Here is an 18,256-nt window from a genome sequence, read left to right on the forward strand (position 1 = left end):
TGTGCTTCTCTTTCCCCCACCACTCTGTCTCTCCTCCCCTGCAGTCGGAAGTGTTCTTCCTTCCTACCTTCACCATCACCTTCAGGAAGCTCTTAATGCAGCTTTTCTTTGCAGGCATAAGTGCTTCTGAGTCTTCCACCTGTAGATCTCAGTAGCTTTGTAGGCAAAAGTTCAGCTGGCTTGCTTTCTTCTCATCATTCCTTAGCGAGACGTTTATAAAAGCTTTCAGATCATGTAAGATTTGTTTCTTTCAGTGCAGAATTCAAGCCCAAAAAAAAAACACAAAAAAATAGTGGTAGTAGCAATAGTAGGGTTTCATCTTATGATATCTGAGTGAAACTGCATCTGCTGTATCAAATCCTGGCTAGAATTCCTCCATTCTCATAGCAAAAGCTTTATAAAAACAATTAGATCATGTAACTTCGTCCCTTCTTAATTACTCTTCCCTCCAAAAAATAAAAAAAAGACCAAAAATACACTGAAACTGAAGCCTTTGGCAATGCCGGAGCCGGAGACGCCGAACGTGTCAGCCCCGGCGACGCCGGGCACGCCGGGGGCGCCGCTCTTCAACTCGCTCCGAGTTGACTCGCTGTCTTACGACCGGAAGTCGATGCCGAGGTGCAACAGGTGCCTCCCGTTGGAGTCGTGGGCCTCCTCCCCCCACACGTGCTTCATCGAGCTCCCCAAGCCCGACGTCTCCCTCACCCGCAAGGTACGCCGCCCATCAACACTCCTCTCGTTCGCGCATGTCTTCCCTTGTCATCATCATCATCATTGCTTCTTAAAAGACACCATATCTTACTGCCATAGATCAAGCATGACAGGGTTTAATTTATCTGAATTTTCAGTCACCAACTTCACTATTTTATTGCAGGTTTGGTTGAGAGTTCATATTTCTCAACTTACCATCTCTTCTCAGAGATTGACAATTTATTATTTCTCATGTCATCAAAGAAAAAATATACATGAGTTTGTGAAAGCTCAAATCATGCATCAGTTTAAGGATTATAATAAAGTCTTTTTTAGATCATCAAATTCTATTTCTTTTCTCTCTCATTTTTTTTATTATTTTTGCACCTTTATGTTGATTCCTCATCTGTTGATTTTTATTAGACTGGTCCAGATGGACTGGAGAAAATAAGAATAAATTCAAGAATCCATGCACTCTTCTTTACCTTCTTGAATTCATCTCTTTCCAAGAACAGATGGAAGATGCTGCATGGCTTTTCATTTCCCTTTCTTTTCCTCATCATAAGTGTGAGAGGAATCTACCGGAGACGCACAGCACACGGCCGTCAGTGACAGCACCGGGCACGAGTCCCATCACCCATCTTGCCTTGCATCGCGGCAGCATCTTAACCTCTTCTCTCTTTTGTCCTCAACTCCTGCTTCTGCCACCCTCCCCATTATTGACCACAACAAGAAGCAGGCATGCATAGGGATTATACATCTTCAACTAGGGTACGTTCCTGCCTGCCTCATCCCTAGAAGAAAAAGACAACTCGCAGGGAATCTCCTTTCTCACAAATATGATTAGCTTTAAATTCAAGAAAATACTGTAATCCCTGTTAACATTCGAAAACTACATTTAAATCTGTGAAGCTTTTCCTTCCTCACAAGTATGGCTGTTCCTTCCGTAAGATGTTAAATCACTGCGAATTATATCTATCATACCGTCACACACACACACAAAGAAGAAAATCCATGGTGGCATGACCCAATACTAACCCTAATTCTATTGAGTAGGTGGAGTAGACATGGCTTAATGAATCCATCCATCTTCATGTCCCCAGCAATCTCTTAGTGTGGGTCAAATATTTTTGCTGATAGAGAAATATGCTTCTTTCTTTCAAAATGCGTTCCTTAGGTTGATGGTGATAACATGCAAGAATCTGACGTTATATCAGCATAGATTATGACACTGCTTTGTCTTTATCGTTTGATGAAGATAAAAGTCATCACGTCAACTGTAACGTCAATTCAGTCACTTTTAGTTTGTCTTTTAGTGTGTTTGACACGCCAAAATATTTGGTTGATAGTCTTAATGTTCGAAGTTTCTATTTACTTAAACAACGTATGAACTTATAAGACATCATAGTTAAAGCATAATATGTAATTAAAATTTTATTTCAAAGAGGCACTATTTTTACATATATATATATATTAAAAATAAAAATTATTTGTTATAGTTGTTGATGACGTGACAGCTGGGAGCAGAATTTGTGGGGACATTCATCCTCATATTTGGCGCCACGGCGGCACCGATCGTGAACCAGAAGTACAACGGCGCCGAGACCCTCATCGGCAACGCCGCCTGCGCCGGCCTGGCGGTCATGATCGTCATCCTGTCCACAGGCCACATTTCCGGCGCCCACCTCAACCCGTCCCTCACCATCGCCTTCGCGATGCTGCGCCACTTCCCCTGGGCCCACGTCCCCGCCTACATCCTCGCCCAGGTCTCCGCCTCCATCTGCGCCTCCTTCGCCCTCAAGGCCGTCTTCCACCCCTTCCTCTCCGGCGGCGTCACCGTGCCCTCCGTCAGCTCCCCCCAGGCCTTCTTCATCGAGTTCCTCATCACCTTCAACCTCCTCTTCGTCGTCACCGCCGTCGCCACCGACACTCGTGCCGTAATTTCCACACCGTTGCCCTCTCCCCCTTCGTTCACCTCCGCCTCTTAATTTCCTACGCAATGCTGCTTCTTCACACAGGTGGGGGAATTGGCAGGAATCGCGGTGGGGGCCACGGTCATGCTCAACATTCTGGTGGCCGGGTTAGTAGCACCGAACCGACCCGAGTCTCTATTAATTGTTACACGTGGCATTATTCTGACGGTCGACATGTTGGGATCAGGCCATCGAGCGGGGGATCGATGAACCCGGTTCGGACGCTTGGGCCGGCGGTCGCGGCCGGCAATTACGAGCGGATATGGATATATCTGGTGGCGCCGACGGCCGGGGCAGTCACGGGAGCCGCCGTTTACACGGCCGTCAAGCTCAAGGAGGAGGACGGCGAGATGCCACGGCAAGTTAGGAGCTTCCGCCGTTAAATGTTGGCACTCGCAGACCTGCGATAATAAATATTATTAAGGTATGAAGTAATTTGTCTTTGCTTGATGTCTGCTCAAGTGGACGTGACATGAAGTCCACGAATACCGTGTGTTGGTGTGTCCTTAATACTTCGTGTGGCTGTGAGGAGTGCTTGGAATAAAGTGGGCAGTATATGCGCCCTGTAATAATTGTCGTGTTTGAACTTCTAAGTTAGTATTTGTATTTTGGTATCTCGGTAGTGTTTCCTTCTTGCATTGTGGGTCTTCATTAGTTGAATTCACAGTTTATGTATTGTATTATCTTCTACAGAAGGATGAGATGTTCATCTAAGCCTGTCCATTAACGAGTACAAATATAAATATGTTGTTTGTATACCTACTGTGACTTTTGGATTCACAGTACAAATATAAATATGTTCATCTAAGCCTCACCATCACTGTTCTCACTCGTCGCATAGGATCCAATTATGAAGGTGCAAGTGGACGATGTTGTGAGTGTAAAGGTGGGGACGAGTTCATGAAGGCAAGGTTAGGGTTGGGAAGGACAAGGGATTGGTGAGGGTGCTAACAACATACAATAGTGTTGGGTAGAGAAAAGAATTTTGGAAAAAGAAATACTCTCTAAGAATTTTTCTAAGCTTTATCGACAAATTTATCCGAGAATTCATATATATATATATATATATATATATATATAAAGAAATACTCTGTAAGAATTTTTCTAAGCTTTATTGACAGCTTTATCCGAGAATTCATATATATATATATATATATATATATATATATTTGAAAAAAGAAATACTCTGTAAGAATTTTTCTAAGCTTTATCGACAGCTTTATCCGAGAATTCATATATATATATATATATATTATTAATGGGTATTGAGGAATCCAATTCATCGTGTGAGAGGAGACATTTCTCCCACTTAATCTAATAGAAACCATCCATTTAATAATTTTTATTATGATTACACTGAGTTCACTCCCGTTAATACTGCGACGCCAGATCGATCTCAACCCTAGTCTTTCTCCCTAACCCCCTCTCTGCTCCCCCACTCCCTCCCTCTTCTCCTTCGATATCGGACCTCCTCTTCTCATTATTTTTTCTCCTTGATTCCACCGTCGTCATCGCCGCGGTTTCCGCTTTCTGCGTCCCCTCAGGTGGCCCCGGAGTCCGGCAACAAGGCATCCGGCTCCTCTCCCTCCTTCCATTTGACTTCCTGTGAACCCGCGTTTGCTCTTCATGGCGATCTAGAGGAGGACTGGTTCGAACTCACATAATAAAGTCAAAACAGGTCTTGTTTGCAACATCTAATTAAATTGCATTTCGATTTTGCAAACGACTGATTCATGTTTCCTGCTTCTCGTTGTTCTGTTCTCTCAAAGAAACAGCGTGCGTGGATACGGGATGTAGGTTAGCGAGGGAAGAATTTATTCTTCTGGGGCGTCCGCATCTACTTCTCATGCTTGACCTAGACGAGGTGATGAGTTCGGGGAAGGGATTTAGAAAAAGCATATCATAAGAGGACTAATGATTATCTGTCGGTAGATGTTCAATATTATATTTACCCTCGTGATATCTAAAGATCAGTCGCCGAAAGTGGAGACTTGACTTTTTTTGGCTTGTAGACATTTCTCTCCCATTTCATTGATGTTGTTTAGTAACTTTTTTAGCAAACTAAAGTTATGATACTGTTATTGGACGGTCTCTAACAGTAAAAGTTGGAAGCTGAAATAAGAGAGGAAAGAGGATGTTCAAGGAAGGAGCAAGTATATGAAATGTCCTTGATGTGTCTAATTGCTGGAGTCGTCTGACATGTGACTATCTTGTATAAAGCTTATGCAGCCTTATTTAAGTTGTATGGCTTCATATGTGGATGATCTGATTGCTTGTTGTATGCATATGCATACAGACAAAGGAGGACTATATTGGGAAACAAATTGCCAATGGGACACTCATAGCAAGTATGTGGATAATGACATACAAGCAAAATGTTTCTTTTGCTTCATCAGGTGACTTTCCAGGACTAGACTTGGATAGACCAAAATACAACCTTATATGGCTCTACCCTGGATCTTCATCTTTGAACTTAGCATGGGTTAGAGAATTTGATTTCTTGTGGATCTTAAGGTTGGGATATGAAGGACTGGCTGAGTTGGTTGGTTATGATTGTTGGATCCGGATCTGTTGCAGTCAGCTCAAGATTGATTTATTAGGGATCAATTTTGGTTGTGACCACACTAAATCGACCTTGATCACTTTCTCTGTCTGAATCCTATAATTCAGAGAAATCAAGTTATTCAGAAGTGATTTAATCGATCCACTTGGATTAGGATTGGCGCTTTTCTTTTGGCCATGCTATCTAAAACTGAAACCAGTGTGGTCTCCAGTCCTCATGAGATTGGACAGCATCATTAATATGAAAATTGGTAGGCAAGTTAAAAGTTAAGGTAAGATTTTGGTACTTACCATGGAAGTTATTGTATAGTACGAGAGAACTTCAGATGTGGTTATTATTTCACCAGTGTATAGGTGCTGATTCTATCATGAATAACTATGTTGAAGTTAAACAGTGGAGATTTTTCTTTGAGAAGTTGTACTATCATCTGTGGTTCAGTGTTAGAATTATGTTACCAAACAACTTCATGCAAATAATAGTGTATTTGCACCTTTTAAATAATTCTGAAGTTTCTTAGATATGTGTTGCATAGATTTTCTTCTGATTTGTGACCTTGATCTTTGTTCCGTGAAGCAACTTCTGGAAGATTATCCACGTCATACTAGATATGCTTTGCAAAATGATTCTTGGATTGTGGCCTCTTATTTTTATCTTTGTTCTGTTAAACATATATTTTTTTTATTGCAGATGTTGAATTGTGAATATTGTAAGCTACGATAGAATGGATCCTGAGAGCAAGAAGTTTGGAAGAGGTAAATTTATTAAATGAAATTATTTGGATAGTTCATAGTTCAGACATGTAATACAGTATGGTCCTCATATTTATTTATAAGGATGGGGAACGCCTAGTCCCTGCATTGTGGGAGTCTCATGCATTGGGTATTATTTATTTTTCATTAGTTCACCAACGTATATTATACCTTATTAGTCAGTATGTGTCAGTTCGATGAGATTCCACTAGTTTGTCTCCGGTATTAGTATTTTGAATAGGACCTTTTTAGGTAGTGACTATATTCCCCTTAACAATTGTAGAACGTTGACTTTGCAATTGGTGGTGTATGATGTCATTAATAATTGTTTCAACTTTCAAGCTCTTGTTAATTTCAATTCTTTTTTTAGCGTTTATCCTAAAAGGTTTCAATTGAGATATTTGTTTGAACATGCAGGACCTAGGGAGCTTACAGGTGCTGCTGATTTGATTAACCGCTACAAGCTGTCAGCACACCATGATTTCTTTTGCAAAAGAATTCTTCCTTTGTCAATTTCAGACACACATTATCTCCACAATGTTGTAGGAGACACAGAAATCCGAAAGGGAGAAGGCATGGAGCTGGGTCAGCTCTTTCAGAGTGCTCCATACCTGAGAGAGACAACAGCTCAGATTCAACAATTCAACTTGGATCTACTAGGGCAAGCATTTGAGCTGCGAGATACTGCACCTATTGACTTGCCTTTGGTAAGAATCCTGTCATCTGAATGGGAGTTCATATTTTTGTTGTAATTTCCTACAAGAAGGATTCTTCTGTAATATTCTTCAGTCAGAAAAAGGAACACCAACCATTCCTGGGAAATCTAAAGGAGATTCTAAAGACAAGGGGAGGAAGCACAAAAAACACAAGGTCAAAGATAGAGAAAAGGACAAGGAGCATAAGAAGCACAAACGTCGACATAAAGATCGGAGTAAAGATAAAGACCGAGAGAAAAAGAAGGATAAAAGTGGACATCATGATTCTGGTGGTGATCATTCAAAGAAACATCATGAGAAGGTCCTTTTTCGTGCTTACCATGTTTTTTCAAACTATATGTATATTTAATTTTGTTAAGTCTTGTTCCTAATGTTCTTGGTTATTTAAATATTAATGTTTCAGAAGAGGAAACATGATGGTAATGAAGATTCAGTAGATAATCACAAACACAAGAAAAGTAAGGTAGTAGGCATGGTTAGACTCTTCCTTCTGCCATTTTAGTTATTCTTGTTTCTTCAACTTCATTACTTTTCTTATAATGATATTTCCTGTTTTTTCTCCTCTCATTAAAGCAATCTTCTGAAATATCTCAGCATAAGAGTCTAAAGATTGAAGAAGTGGGAGGGATAAAGGTTTCAAGCTGATAGAAGTTGACTACTTGTTGTCTGTCTTCATTGTCTCACTATCAAGCATGCTGTTGGAGAAGATTAGTTCGAAGGATTTCTTATCTTGCACCAGAATTCTTTGAGGTAATCTGCTTCTTGTCGTCGTGATAACATGGCCAGACTACCCCTTTTTGATCAATTAATTCTTAAATTGTCTGATATAATTTGTTATGATGAACTGATCTGATTTCTGTGTCATGAATGTACTTTATGTCCATAAATGGCTATATAAATTAGGCTTGCCACCATTGTTGTGGCATGTTGCTGGAATCATAGAATCATTATTTTTAGTCTTTTTGGTATCATTGAATATGTCTGTACTCTTTGGCACTTAGGCTTAAATCTACCACTCTTTGTCTCTATGTTCTGAGTTAAAAGTTCAAAAAAGAAAATAAAAAGCTGAAATTATGCAATCATACGCATACATATTAATGAACTAGTTGAAATAGCCCTCTAGAAACTGCCACTAATCATTTTGTGGTCAGGAACTCCATCGTTCAAGGATTGCCATTCTGTGTGATACCTTTTTGGCACGGGCAGAAAAAAAAAGGTCTACTCATATGTCTGCACCTCAATGTTACGTCAACACCTTGGCATGGGTCAGCATCGTGCACACGAATTCTTTTCTGGCGTGGTGCGTTCCATTCTCACATTGGTCGGAACAACAAGCTTTGCCAGTGATCACACTTTAATATTTATATGAGTGTTTTTCTTAAAGTAACTTTGCATTTTGGTTTCTGGGTGAAGATGCAAGTTTTTGTATCATCGCTTTTTCATCTAACTTTCTTCTTAACTTGGTGCATCACCTGGCATGTTCTCTGTAGTTCATGAATTGTTCTGTGTATTTTGTGATGGCTTGACACGTTTGTAATTTCATTGGATTCCAAGTCCAAATGTTACGATTGATAATTTTTCCAAACTACCAAAGGAGCAATGCTACATGCACAAGATTCAGATCTTGAACAAAACTGAGATAAACCGTTTTTTTGGAAGGTTATTAATTACCAGGAATGCTCCTGCAATTTTGTACTTGTGATCTAAGATGCACATGCAATCTGCATGTCACAACATTTATACTTTTAATGTATTAAGTTATTTTTGTTGATACATCATAACTATTTAAAGACAAATGAGATCCATAATCCATATTACATGTTCCAACTTCCAACCCTAGATTTTATTCAAGAAAAAAATAATAACTATAAAGACACCAAATAACAAGACAAAATTAATGAGTTAAGAGTTATTGGGTTCTCTATCACAATTGGCTTTTTCTAAACTAAATTTATAGCTCATGGCTCAGCAACTTTAAATATTTTATATGTTGGAGCTAGTGATTTAACCAAAATGTTTCTGTAGCAAGTCACAGTTCACAATAATGAACCAATTAGCTAGAACACCCACATGTTAAACCTCACTTGTACTGTAGCCTAAAACGTTTCACTTTTCAGTAGGTTAGCAGTAATATTGGGATATTTTAGTCCCTTTATGAGGAAGATCATGATGTGATGTATATTCTACAAGTAAATGTGGTCTTTAAGGCATAGAATTCTCTTCCTTTAGTTGATTTTGTGGTTATTAAAAAATAGTTCTGAAGTTGAAAATAAAGGTAATTCTTGTATTATTGCAATTATTTGTCATAATTAGTTTGTTTGTACATGTACAGTGAATTCATTTCCAAATGACAATCAATTTGTTATTATCTGGAGTGGTGGATCATTTTCTTTTAAAAATATTAGGTGTAACTTCAGTCTTCATCTGTAGGTGATGAGAAATTTACACTACGTATATATGGTTTAATATGCATGAGAAAAGAACAATATCTGCTTGATGCAACAGGGAGCAGGGAGGTGTCGTAGTTTGAACCCGACGAAGATGATGATTGACGATATATTCACTTAACTTTTTTGTATCATGTGGATCTATATAAGCATGTTAACTTTTGTCTATGGCTGCTATTTCTTCATTAGTTTATCCTGGCATATATTATGTTATTGTTTTCTCCATTATACAGTGTTGTTGTTTTCTTCATTTTTTTTTCTGGCATATAAAGGGTTAATGATCGTGAATGCAGATCTAGTGAGCTAGATGTCAACATTTGGTATTATCTTAATTAGAACTATAGTTGTAAAGCAATCTCATTATGATAAAAATTCAGATTTCATTATATAGTTTTGTGAAAAACCACAAGACCTGGAGATGGATGAGGATGTGGTTTTGAATTGCTACACCATAATCAGAATTGGTCGTTAATAAACTTCTGTTGATGAGCAGTAAGATGTACATGGATTGTACTGGAGATTGCTCATGCCTTGTGTGTAAAAAGATGGTTGTTGTTTTCCGTTGCTTCTGCTCTCTGTTCCTGAATTTCTACACCATAAACACATTTGGTCGACGGTAATCTTCTCTTGATGAGCACTAAGATATACATTAATCTTACTGGAAGTTTCTCATCTGGTGTAACATTATGATGTTATTTGCATTATGGGCAGAGATTTCTCTTCTAATTTACATGAACAGTAAATGGCTTTTTTTTATATCTAAACGGTGATCTTTTGACAGAGTAAGCTGACAAAACAACTATCTAACAAATCTAGTTATCGTCTAGTTACATTGGTAATGCAAGCTTACTGAGAATCAAATTAACAAGAAACAAGTTGTGAAGATCTCACGGCTATGCTCTTAATTTGGTGGAAAACATCAGATCAGGTGCTATTTTGTCTTAACAATTCTGATCAGCGAACGTTGCAACTTGCTGACTGGGACTGTTCCTGTCTTTTTTCCTATCACATACATACATATGGTGTTAGGCCAAGTACTACTAAAAGAACTTTGCAAATTATGTCTATTGCTCCTCATTTTAACTATAGTAATTTCATATGTTGTTTTCTGTTCAGGTAAAGAGTTTGTATTTAGTTTTATACAATTTATTGCCCTCTTTGAATAACTTTACTGCTGATTGAAAGGGGACGTGAGAAGTGGAATGCTTTTATCAATGGATATTGTAATTTGGAGGTTTGCTTGATAAGTGGAACAGTGAGCTTATGCTTTATGTTGATGCGTGTTTATATGGTTTAATGGAAGTAGCTGAGCAGGGTAAGATCTCTAGTTGTGCATATGACTAGGAGGTTGATCCTCATCTTTTAGATTGTGATCAGAATAACGGCACAGGTTATTGAAAATGCCCTCTGCTGATTCACTGCAATAGTTGTGTCTGTCATAAGAGGTTTATTCTGGTTAGGATAGTTAAATAGGAGATCGAGATGTGAATGTTTCTCCCTTTGGAACACATATTTGGCCATATAACTGTCAGGTGATGTGCAGTGTGGACACAGTTTTCTACAATCTTCATGTGAACTGTATGGCTAATTTGGTAGGGTATACGGGCATCCCCAAGTGGGAAATGGTTTATTGAGCTAAATATAACTAAAAAGTGTGCCATAGAATGGGTAATTATCTCATCAAAATTTGTTCTAGATTGGAAATGCTCTTCAGCTTTCGAAGGTTAAGGATAGATCTAAATATAAGAAACGAGCTGAATGGGTGAATGAAAACATTAATCCTATTTGATTACTAATTCTTTTCTTTCCTTTCGGTGACATTTTGAGTGGTCGCAAGTACTCTTTTCATCATGTTACAAAACGAAACATAAAAATGATAATGCAGATGAAGTAATACTGTTTTATGAACTCATAGTGACTGAACATTGTGAAAGCCACAAGCCAACGTGGTCTGTGATGTGCTGTCTCACTTGTTGCACCGCTGTTGTGCACTGTTCCAGACCACCTGAACCAAAATTCCATTTATTAGATCATGCAATCCTAATCCATAGCTGGATGGATATTCAAATAAATAATTCATCGTAAATCACTAATTCAATGGCAACCTTTCTTTAGGTTTAATATTAAATCTCTTATTTATTAAATGAATTCAATAATAGAGTGAGCACCTTTAATTTTTGAAGCTGACTTAGGGCAACCAATGATATCGATGCCATGGGCGCAATTGTGACATTTGATCAAGTAGGAAGGCACTGAAACAATTCAAGAAAGCATTATTACATGCATTACTGGGAACCCATTTGAATGAAATGTTGGTCTTACAATCTTTGGTTGATGTTTGCTTGGATGCATGGCGCCAAGGATCTTGTGAGCCATTGGTAAAGATTATTTTTGAACCTATTCAAATAGAAGAAGACAATTAGTTCTCATATGATATAAATAACAATTTATGGACTCTTAAAATCAATGTTTGAGCTTTATTAGGTTTGTGATAGTTATCTTGTTGCAATCATTTAGGCTTGGTGTAAGAGTGTGTATACCAGGGTTTCTATGATTCCGTCTATTAGGTCATAAAGAAGAACAACTCCACCACCCTATGCTATCTAACTAAAAACACATTTACATTTCTTGATATTTTTCTTTTTATGTTAAAGAAAAGATTATATTGCTCAAGAAAATATTTCTTAAAATACAATAAATAAAACATTAAGAGGACATATGACATATCAAATGCACCAATCACATTCACCAATCTATCTTTATTTTCATAGCAATATATTCATCATTTTTAATTCTGGTTGAACATGGGTATCATGATGTTTGTTTACTTCTAATGCTTTCTGATCACCTATTTTGACCATGCTTATATTGCTTAGGTTAGTGAATTGAGTTGCAATTTGGCTTATTTGTTCTAAAAATTCTATACAACTTTGAAGTCTGCCACAATTCATACCAGCAATATTTGTGCCTCCATAATAAATGTTGGTCATATTCAGGTTTGGGGAGATCCCTTCTCCAAACATATCCTTGCAAAGGTCCAGATGATACCTACAAGTCATCAACAAAATTTAATCAAATAAAATTCAATCACAAAAATGATAAATTTAGAGAATCAAACATTCCAGTCATTCTAGAAAACTTGAATACATTTTTTTTGTTGGGTTCAAATTTGAAGCATAATTTAGACCTGTTGATGTTTTTGAAACTTAGCTTATAGAGATAATGCCACCAATTTTTTCCTTTGATATGCCAATCTACCATATCCATCTATACACATCTCAAATGTCCCTTTGAAGCTTTTGCTTGCATCATTGCATAAACTTGTCCATTGGTCTTACATTGTGTTAGTTTATTTAATTTGTGCAATGTATACCAAATTCTTTCAAATTAATTTTACTTTTTTTTTGGGTGTATCTACTTGTATGAATTCTTTTTAGTTATTTCAATATCTTGGTTATTGATCCTCTTAAATCAAATATGCAAGTTTTAATAGCAAATGACATTTCATAGATCAATCTATGCAGGTAAGTGTGATATCATAGTATAAGATCCAATGATAATACCTTAAATCAATCTTTGGTGAACGAATAGCATCAAATTTTGGTGCCACTTGGAAATTTCCAAATTCGGTACAAATTTGGAAAGACCATAATCGACCCGCTGCGATATCAAACATATTATTAACACATGAAATATGAAAAAAAAATGCATTTGAAAATTTTTCTTTAGAATAAAACATATCTAAAATAATTAATGTGCCTTTACTTGACTGAAAGAGGCTTCTCTAGTTATGATCTTAGTGCAACATATTACCGCTAATTTCACTGGGAGTCGTATTCCGAAAATGTTGACGATCGTAAAGTTCGATCGACGAGTATCTCCTAAGATAATAATCCTTAACATAAGTAGCATATACTCTCTGCAGACACCAAATCCAAGTTAGCACCTTTCTTATAGCTATCATACACTTACTATATGAACAATTTATGAAAGTGAATCTCAAGCAATTTACAATGGAAATTGAATTTTGAAGTATGGCTAGAAGATTTAGAACTTCTGAAGATAATTATTCACATCAACACAGATATTTGAGTGAGGTTCTGAATATGTTTGTGTATATAGTTTGATTCACTGTGATAAGACCTAATCATCAACAAACAAATGGGTCATTGGTGCAAATTCCACTCTCTTACAAAGACATCATCCACTTACTGAGTTCCAATCTAATCCTCTAACTATTATATCTTGAAGTTTTATATAGCTTCAATAATTTACATACACTTCCCTAAAATCTAAATAACATTCAAATAATCTTGATGTATTAAGAGAAGTAAATACAAATGTACCAATAAGTCCTTCCCATTTGTCTTGGCATCAACAAGAGGAGAACATAGATCATCAGGAAACCCATACTGAAACTGAGAGAATACAGAAGCATTAGTTATAGAAACATAGAAAATGATGGTGTTAGGAATATCATTTGCTTACAGCTGCAGCTGCAGCATCAGCTAGAAGATACAAGAAGTCGACATTGTTGCTAATCTGCAGCCAAAGAGCAAGATAGATTGTGTGTTAGATATGCTTAGATATATCATGATATCAATCACATAAAATTAAAGAGTTCTCTACACAATATCAAAAACTTCTCTCAAGATGGCCAACTTTGCATCAATCTTTCAAGAGAGAGAGAGAGAATGCAAAACTAGTCATTTCAAGGAAATGTTATATTTGTACTTGTAGTAATCTATGCAAACATGAATTCTTTTGTGCCAAACTTCTCTTAGTAGTTAATTGACTGTATCGAAGACATATTGTCATCAATGGTTTCATAAATCACAAATCAAACATGATGATGAAGTGTACCTTAGTTGCACCAAACAAGTTCTTCACTTGTTGTCCTTCTTCCTCGAGTTTCCTATCCACAAGAGTAGTAATTTCTTGCAACACAGCTTTACATTCAGCACCAGCTGACTCTCCAACCTCCAAAAGTATAACCATTACGATTTTGAATGGTCATGAGATTACAAAATAATTTTAATACAAAAAGAACAAATGAACAATGCCTTCCAAACACTATATTCAATCTTTTTTTTTTATTTAGTCCAAAAAAGTATAATGCTTGACTAATTCTTCATTGGGTTTAACTAATCTAATAATTTTCAAAGCTCTCAGTGGCCAAATTTGCTAAAGAAAAATAGAATACTTATTCCTTTCTAACCCTAACTAAAATCCCATTTCCCTTCTCCTTCACATAAGGGAAACCATCCAACTTGATCTCATACAGAAAGTGATGCCATAATTTCAGTGAGGATTGATGGAGAGAAGGAATTGGTCATCATCATCATCATCATCCAATTTTCAATAGTCCAAAGTATTGTTCAGACTGCACATTAAATTTCTAGCCTTGGGATTGGCTAAAGAGAGGATTATTTAGGTGATGTAAAGTAACTAAAGATATAACATGTATATATATTATGCTCATGCACCTGTTGGTCATATTCAATGAAGTTGTAGCTTGCAAGAATAGATGCAGAGCTTGCAAGACTCCCACAAGTTAGGTGAGGAAACTTCAAATGGAACCATGCACTAAGTGCTCCAGCATATGAGCTACCAATCACAAACCATGCACTCTCATATTCTGACATATTATATTTTCCATGCAAATGCTCCTGCAAAAAAAAAAAAAAAAAGTTGGAAAACCATAATGTTATAAACATTTGTTTGCATTCTATTACAAATAAAATGAAGAATAATTTTAATACTAGAACATTCTTAGAACTCATTCCCTAAAGTCATAATTGTTCCTAATAAATTAGAATGAGTTCCTTAAATCATCACATAGAATAATGTTACTCCTTTGCACAATAGTAAGATTGCACTTTCAAGGCATGAAATAATATAGTGTTAAATTTACCACCCCATACCCCATATCTTATACAATGTCATATAAAACAATGATATCGTATTAGATAAAATAATATTTAATGGCTAATCGAGTCATATATACCATTTATATTACATTTGTAATTGGGAAATGCCTAATTCTTCTTCTACAATTGTTGTTGCTACAAAGAAGATAACATGAAGAACAATAAATTGAATACAACTTCCTGAAAACAAAGAAAGTTGAACTAAATATAAGAATGAAAAAGAGGGAACAAAAAAATAGACTTTTCTGAATCCTGAAATGTAGAGTACATACTTGGTAATATTTGTGGAAAACAGCCAAGTCAAACAATGCCTGTTTGGAGGATAGAAACCTTAGGTTTTCTGTTGACAGTATTTTGAAAGGTGAACTCTTTCCATAGTACCTATGCTCAAGAGAAACCAAAGCTGCACCAAACTTCTTTGCTAGCACCTACAATATTGCAACAAAAGAGAAAGAAAGAAAGAAGAAGAATGTGGACACCAATTATTCATGATTAACAAAGCAAATATAATTTGTTTGAGTAGTGTTAAGAAGAAATATATGTAGAACTTTAACAATGGATAGTTTAGGGCCATAGTTAACTTGGTCTCAAGTGTTCTTAAGAATGTGAGTTGCAAGAAGCATTGCACTTACAGATACATAACTGTGGTAGATCCCATCTAGTTCTGATTCACCACCAATTATGAGAAATATTGGTCCATTTGGAGCTTGGTAGTAATCAAGAAATTCGTAAAATCGCTGCTTGAATATACTATGACACTGCATAATTCACACACACACACACACAAAATTAAATGGAGTTTTGAATTTGAAACAAAGATTACCAAAGGAGAACAACAAAAATGCAGTAATCAGCATTTGGCTTAGTAATATGTTAATGGGGTTTCTTCTTTGGCATTTTAACCTCAAAGGAGAGAAAGAAAGAGAGGAATCAAATCAACCGTGGGGGAGAAGTGATCGAGGGTTTGGTGGAACCAGTGCTCCTCTTGGGTGAGGTAGCCGCCCTTCTCCTGAAGCCTGCGGAGACCATACGACTCCGATGCAGAGGGGAAAGACAAGAGAAAGAGAAGAAGAGAGATGATGCCAAGAAGAGTCCTCATATGCATGCACAGAAAGAAGAGAGCAGAAGCAGCAAAAGAGTGGCCATGCATGAAGAGGGATGCATATCTTTGGAGTTACACAAGTGTCGAAGAGTTACAGGCTTCCATGGGTTACATGTCGCAGTAATTGGTAACCGGCATTCACTTCTTCCATGATGGTGTATGTTCTTGTAGGGTTTTTGCCTCTTCATCACCTTCTCATCTCTCCTAATATATATGCATTTAATGCACGGAGGAATATTGACTCTTAAATGGAGCATATGTCGGAGGAAATCAAGAAGCTTGACATCTTTCTTCCGAACTTAGATCCTCCTCTACACCCACCAATACACGTATTGTACCACCATAACCTTCAAGTGTTAGATACGGAACCTTAAGCATGGCAGGCACATATCAACCTTAAGAGGTCGTCTATATCCACAGCCGAAATAGGCACTATTTCCCACAGCCTCGCTTCTTCAACACATAGAAAATAGAGAAGAATCCATTACTTGATGCTAACAATTTCTTCCAAGCCCACTTGGGTAGCTCACCTGCCGCCATGGAGTCATGTGAGAAGGTCTTCCTCCCAACCCCCCCCCGAAGGGGTCAAACAAATCCCACCGACAGTTTGTGTGCAACACAAGCCATTGACCAGCGATGAGCATCGACAAACAAGAAGATCATGCACAGGTGTAAAGCAAGAGTTGACCTTACAAATCCAGTGGTTGGTTCACCAATGGCTTCTTCCTTTTCTGCTCGCTGACTGTCGGATGCGATCATTCATTCGAATGCTTCACCTTTTCGAAGTTTGGTGGTTGCCTGCTGGTTGAAAATGAAGAGGAGATGCAGATTTCGACGTTTCGGAGTCGGTATATCTTTATCTCGTTGAATGGAAATGGTTCCTATTGCTTAAACAACGCCGATCAGCATCAGCTCTCTCTCAATCCTTCTTTTTCTCGTCGTCATTTTGCAGGCACATGGAATCCACTCATGCAAGCTTTCCTTTTCTTTCCCTTCCCTTCCCCTGCTCCATTCAGATCTTCAACAAGTTGGACCAGTTGTGTGGCACAAAAGGGAGACACAGGTCCCCAAAAGAGTAATGATTTATGTTGATGGAGTCAAGATCCAATTACTACATTGTCCAAACATGGATCATCAGCATTTCTGCAGCTGTTTGATGAAATGCCCATCTTATATCAGGTTGGAGACTCAAAGAAGGACGGAGTGGATGGGGGGGGGGGGGGGGGTGGAAGAAAACATGCACATGAACCTTAGCGTTGCGCGTTGGGCAAGCAAAGTAGCAGTCTCAGATTGACTTTTGACTCAAAGTTGGAAGCTTCCCTGCATCAGGTCTTTTTGCTTCAGAAGTCAAAGTCTAAGCTGACAGCCATATCATGATCAATCATCAGCAACAGGACCATTAATTCAGCACCCTTTATTGCTTCTTTCAAATATGGTGAGAATGCTCAATGGAGATCTTCACAGACAGCTCAGTATCAGTGGCAAGAGAGAGCCAATGCAGATGGAGTGTGTTCTTATGTGAAACAAATACAACAACAACAACAAAAAATAATATTTCTCTACATCAACATGCTAAGTATATCATGTGCAAAATGCAGAATAATTTCTTTTATTTGGATGGCAAAAAAAAAATGGTATTAGAATTGGAAACATGTAAGAAGATGGTATTTTGTGTGGTTGCACATCATATGACATTGATGTGGCATCTAAGTTGTTCTCACAAGAGGCCATATGGAAATCCAAGTGGATCATATTTCTGATGCAACATCATCATCATTCCATTATTGCACTTGACATCAAAAAATGCAAGCAACATCATGTCTGGCCTTCGAAAATTAAAAGAAATGCAGTAATTCCTTTCCTAAACTTTCAATCTCTTGCCATTTATTGTATTTCTTCTTTTATCCACATTTTTAAAGCACACAACAAAACAACAGCTACAAAAGACTTCTGTCAATGAAATCATTTGATGTTATTTTTCGCTTTGTGTTTGTCTTTTTGGTAGAAACTGTATGCAAGAGAAGCAATCATTCATCATATCAAGTACGAATCTTGGCGTGTCGTCTTCTCCCTCTTTCTGATTTCT

At 37.4% G+C, this 18,256-nt stretch overlaps 3 protein-coding genes across 12 annotated transcripts; 2 read left to right on the forward strand and 1 right to left on the reverse strand.

The window, feature by feature from the left end:
- The first annotated feature begins 27 nt into the window (after positions 1-27).
- LOC135656367 (probable aquaporin NIP5-1) lies at positions 28-3,277 on the forward strand. The gene is made up of 4 exons (XM_065175830.1): positions 28-712; positions 2,208-2,627; positions 2,709-2,770; positions 2,851-3,277. The coding sequence occupies exons 1-4, from the start codon at positions 500-502 to the stop codon at positions 3,044-3,046; spliced, it is 891 nt and encodes a 296-aa protein (XP_065031902.1). The 5' UTR covers positions 28-499; the 3' UTR covers positions 3,047-3,277.
- Positions 3,278-4,032: 755 nt separating this feature from the next.
- LOC135581763 (mediator of RNA polymerase II transcription subunit 19a-like) lies at positions 4,033-9,363 on the forward strand. 10 transcript variants are annotated; one of them, XM_065175840.1, is made up of 9 exons: positions 4,033-4,341; positions 4,439-4,527; positions 5,914-5,978; positions 6,393-6,410; positions 6,522-6,682; positions 6,765-6,992; positions 7,095-7,166; positions 7,286-7,441; positions 7,843-9,363. In XM_065175840.1, exons 3-8 carry the CDS (start codon positions 5,948-5,950, stop codon positions 7,334-7,336), a joined length of 561 nt encoding a protein of 186 aa, XP_065031912.1. In that variant the 5' UTR covers positions 4,033-4,341; positions 4,439-4,527; positions 5,914-5,947; the 3' UTR covers positions 7,337-7,441; positions 7,843-9,363. The 10 variants fall into 10 exon arrangements, with proteins under 10 accessions (XP_065031912.1, XP_065031914.1, XP_065031907.1 ...); XM_065175842.1 differs by having other exon boundaries at positions 6,531-6,682; XM_065175835.1 differs by having other exon boundaries at positions 4,433-4,527; positions 6,393-6,682.
- Positions 9,364-11,039: 1,676 nt separating this feature from the next.
- Positions 11,040-17,293, reverse strand: LOC135672165 (probable serine protease EDA2). The gene is made up of 13 exons (XM_065180620.1): positions 16,009-17,293; positions 15,701-15,826; positions 15,341-15,496; positions 14,625-14,807; positions 14,002-14,118; positions 13,627-13,680; positions 13,485-13,556; positions 12,952-13,057; positions 12,702-12,798; positions 12,092-12,186; positions 11,461-11,535; positions 11,307-11,390; positions 11,040-11,143 (listed from the first exon to the last, which is right to left on the reverse strand). The coding sequence occupies exons 1-13, from the start codon at positions 16,216-16,218 to the stop codon at positions 11,040-11,042; spliced, it is 1,479 nt and encodes a 492-aa protein (XP_065036692.1). The 5' UTR covers positions 16,219-17,293.
- Between the last annotated feature and the right edge of the window lie 963 nt (positions 17,294-18,256).

Source organism: Musa acuminata, chromosome BXJ1-4, assembly GCF_036884655.1.
Source record: "Musa acuminata AAA Group cultivar baxijiao chromosome BXJ1-4, Cavendish_Baxijiao_AAA, whole genome shotgun sequence".
Taxonomy (NCBI): domain Eukaryota; kingdom Viridiplantae; phylum Streptophyta; class Magnoliopsida; order Zingiberales; family Musaceae; genus Musa; species Musa acuminata.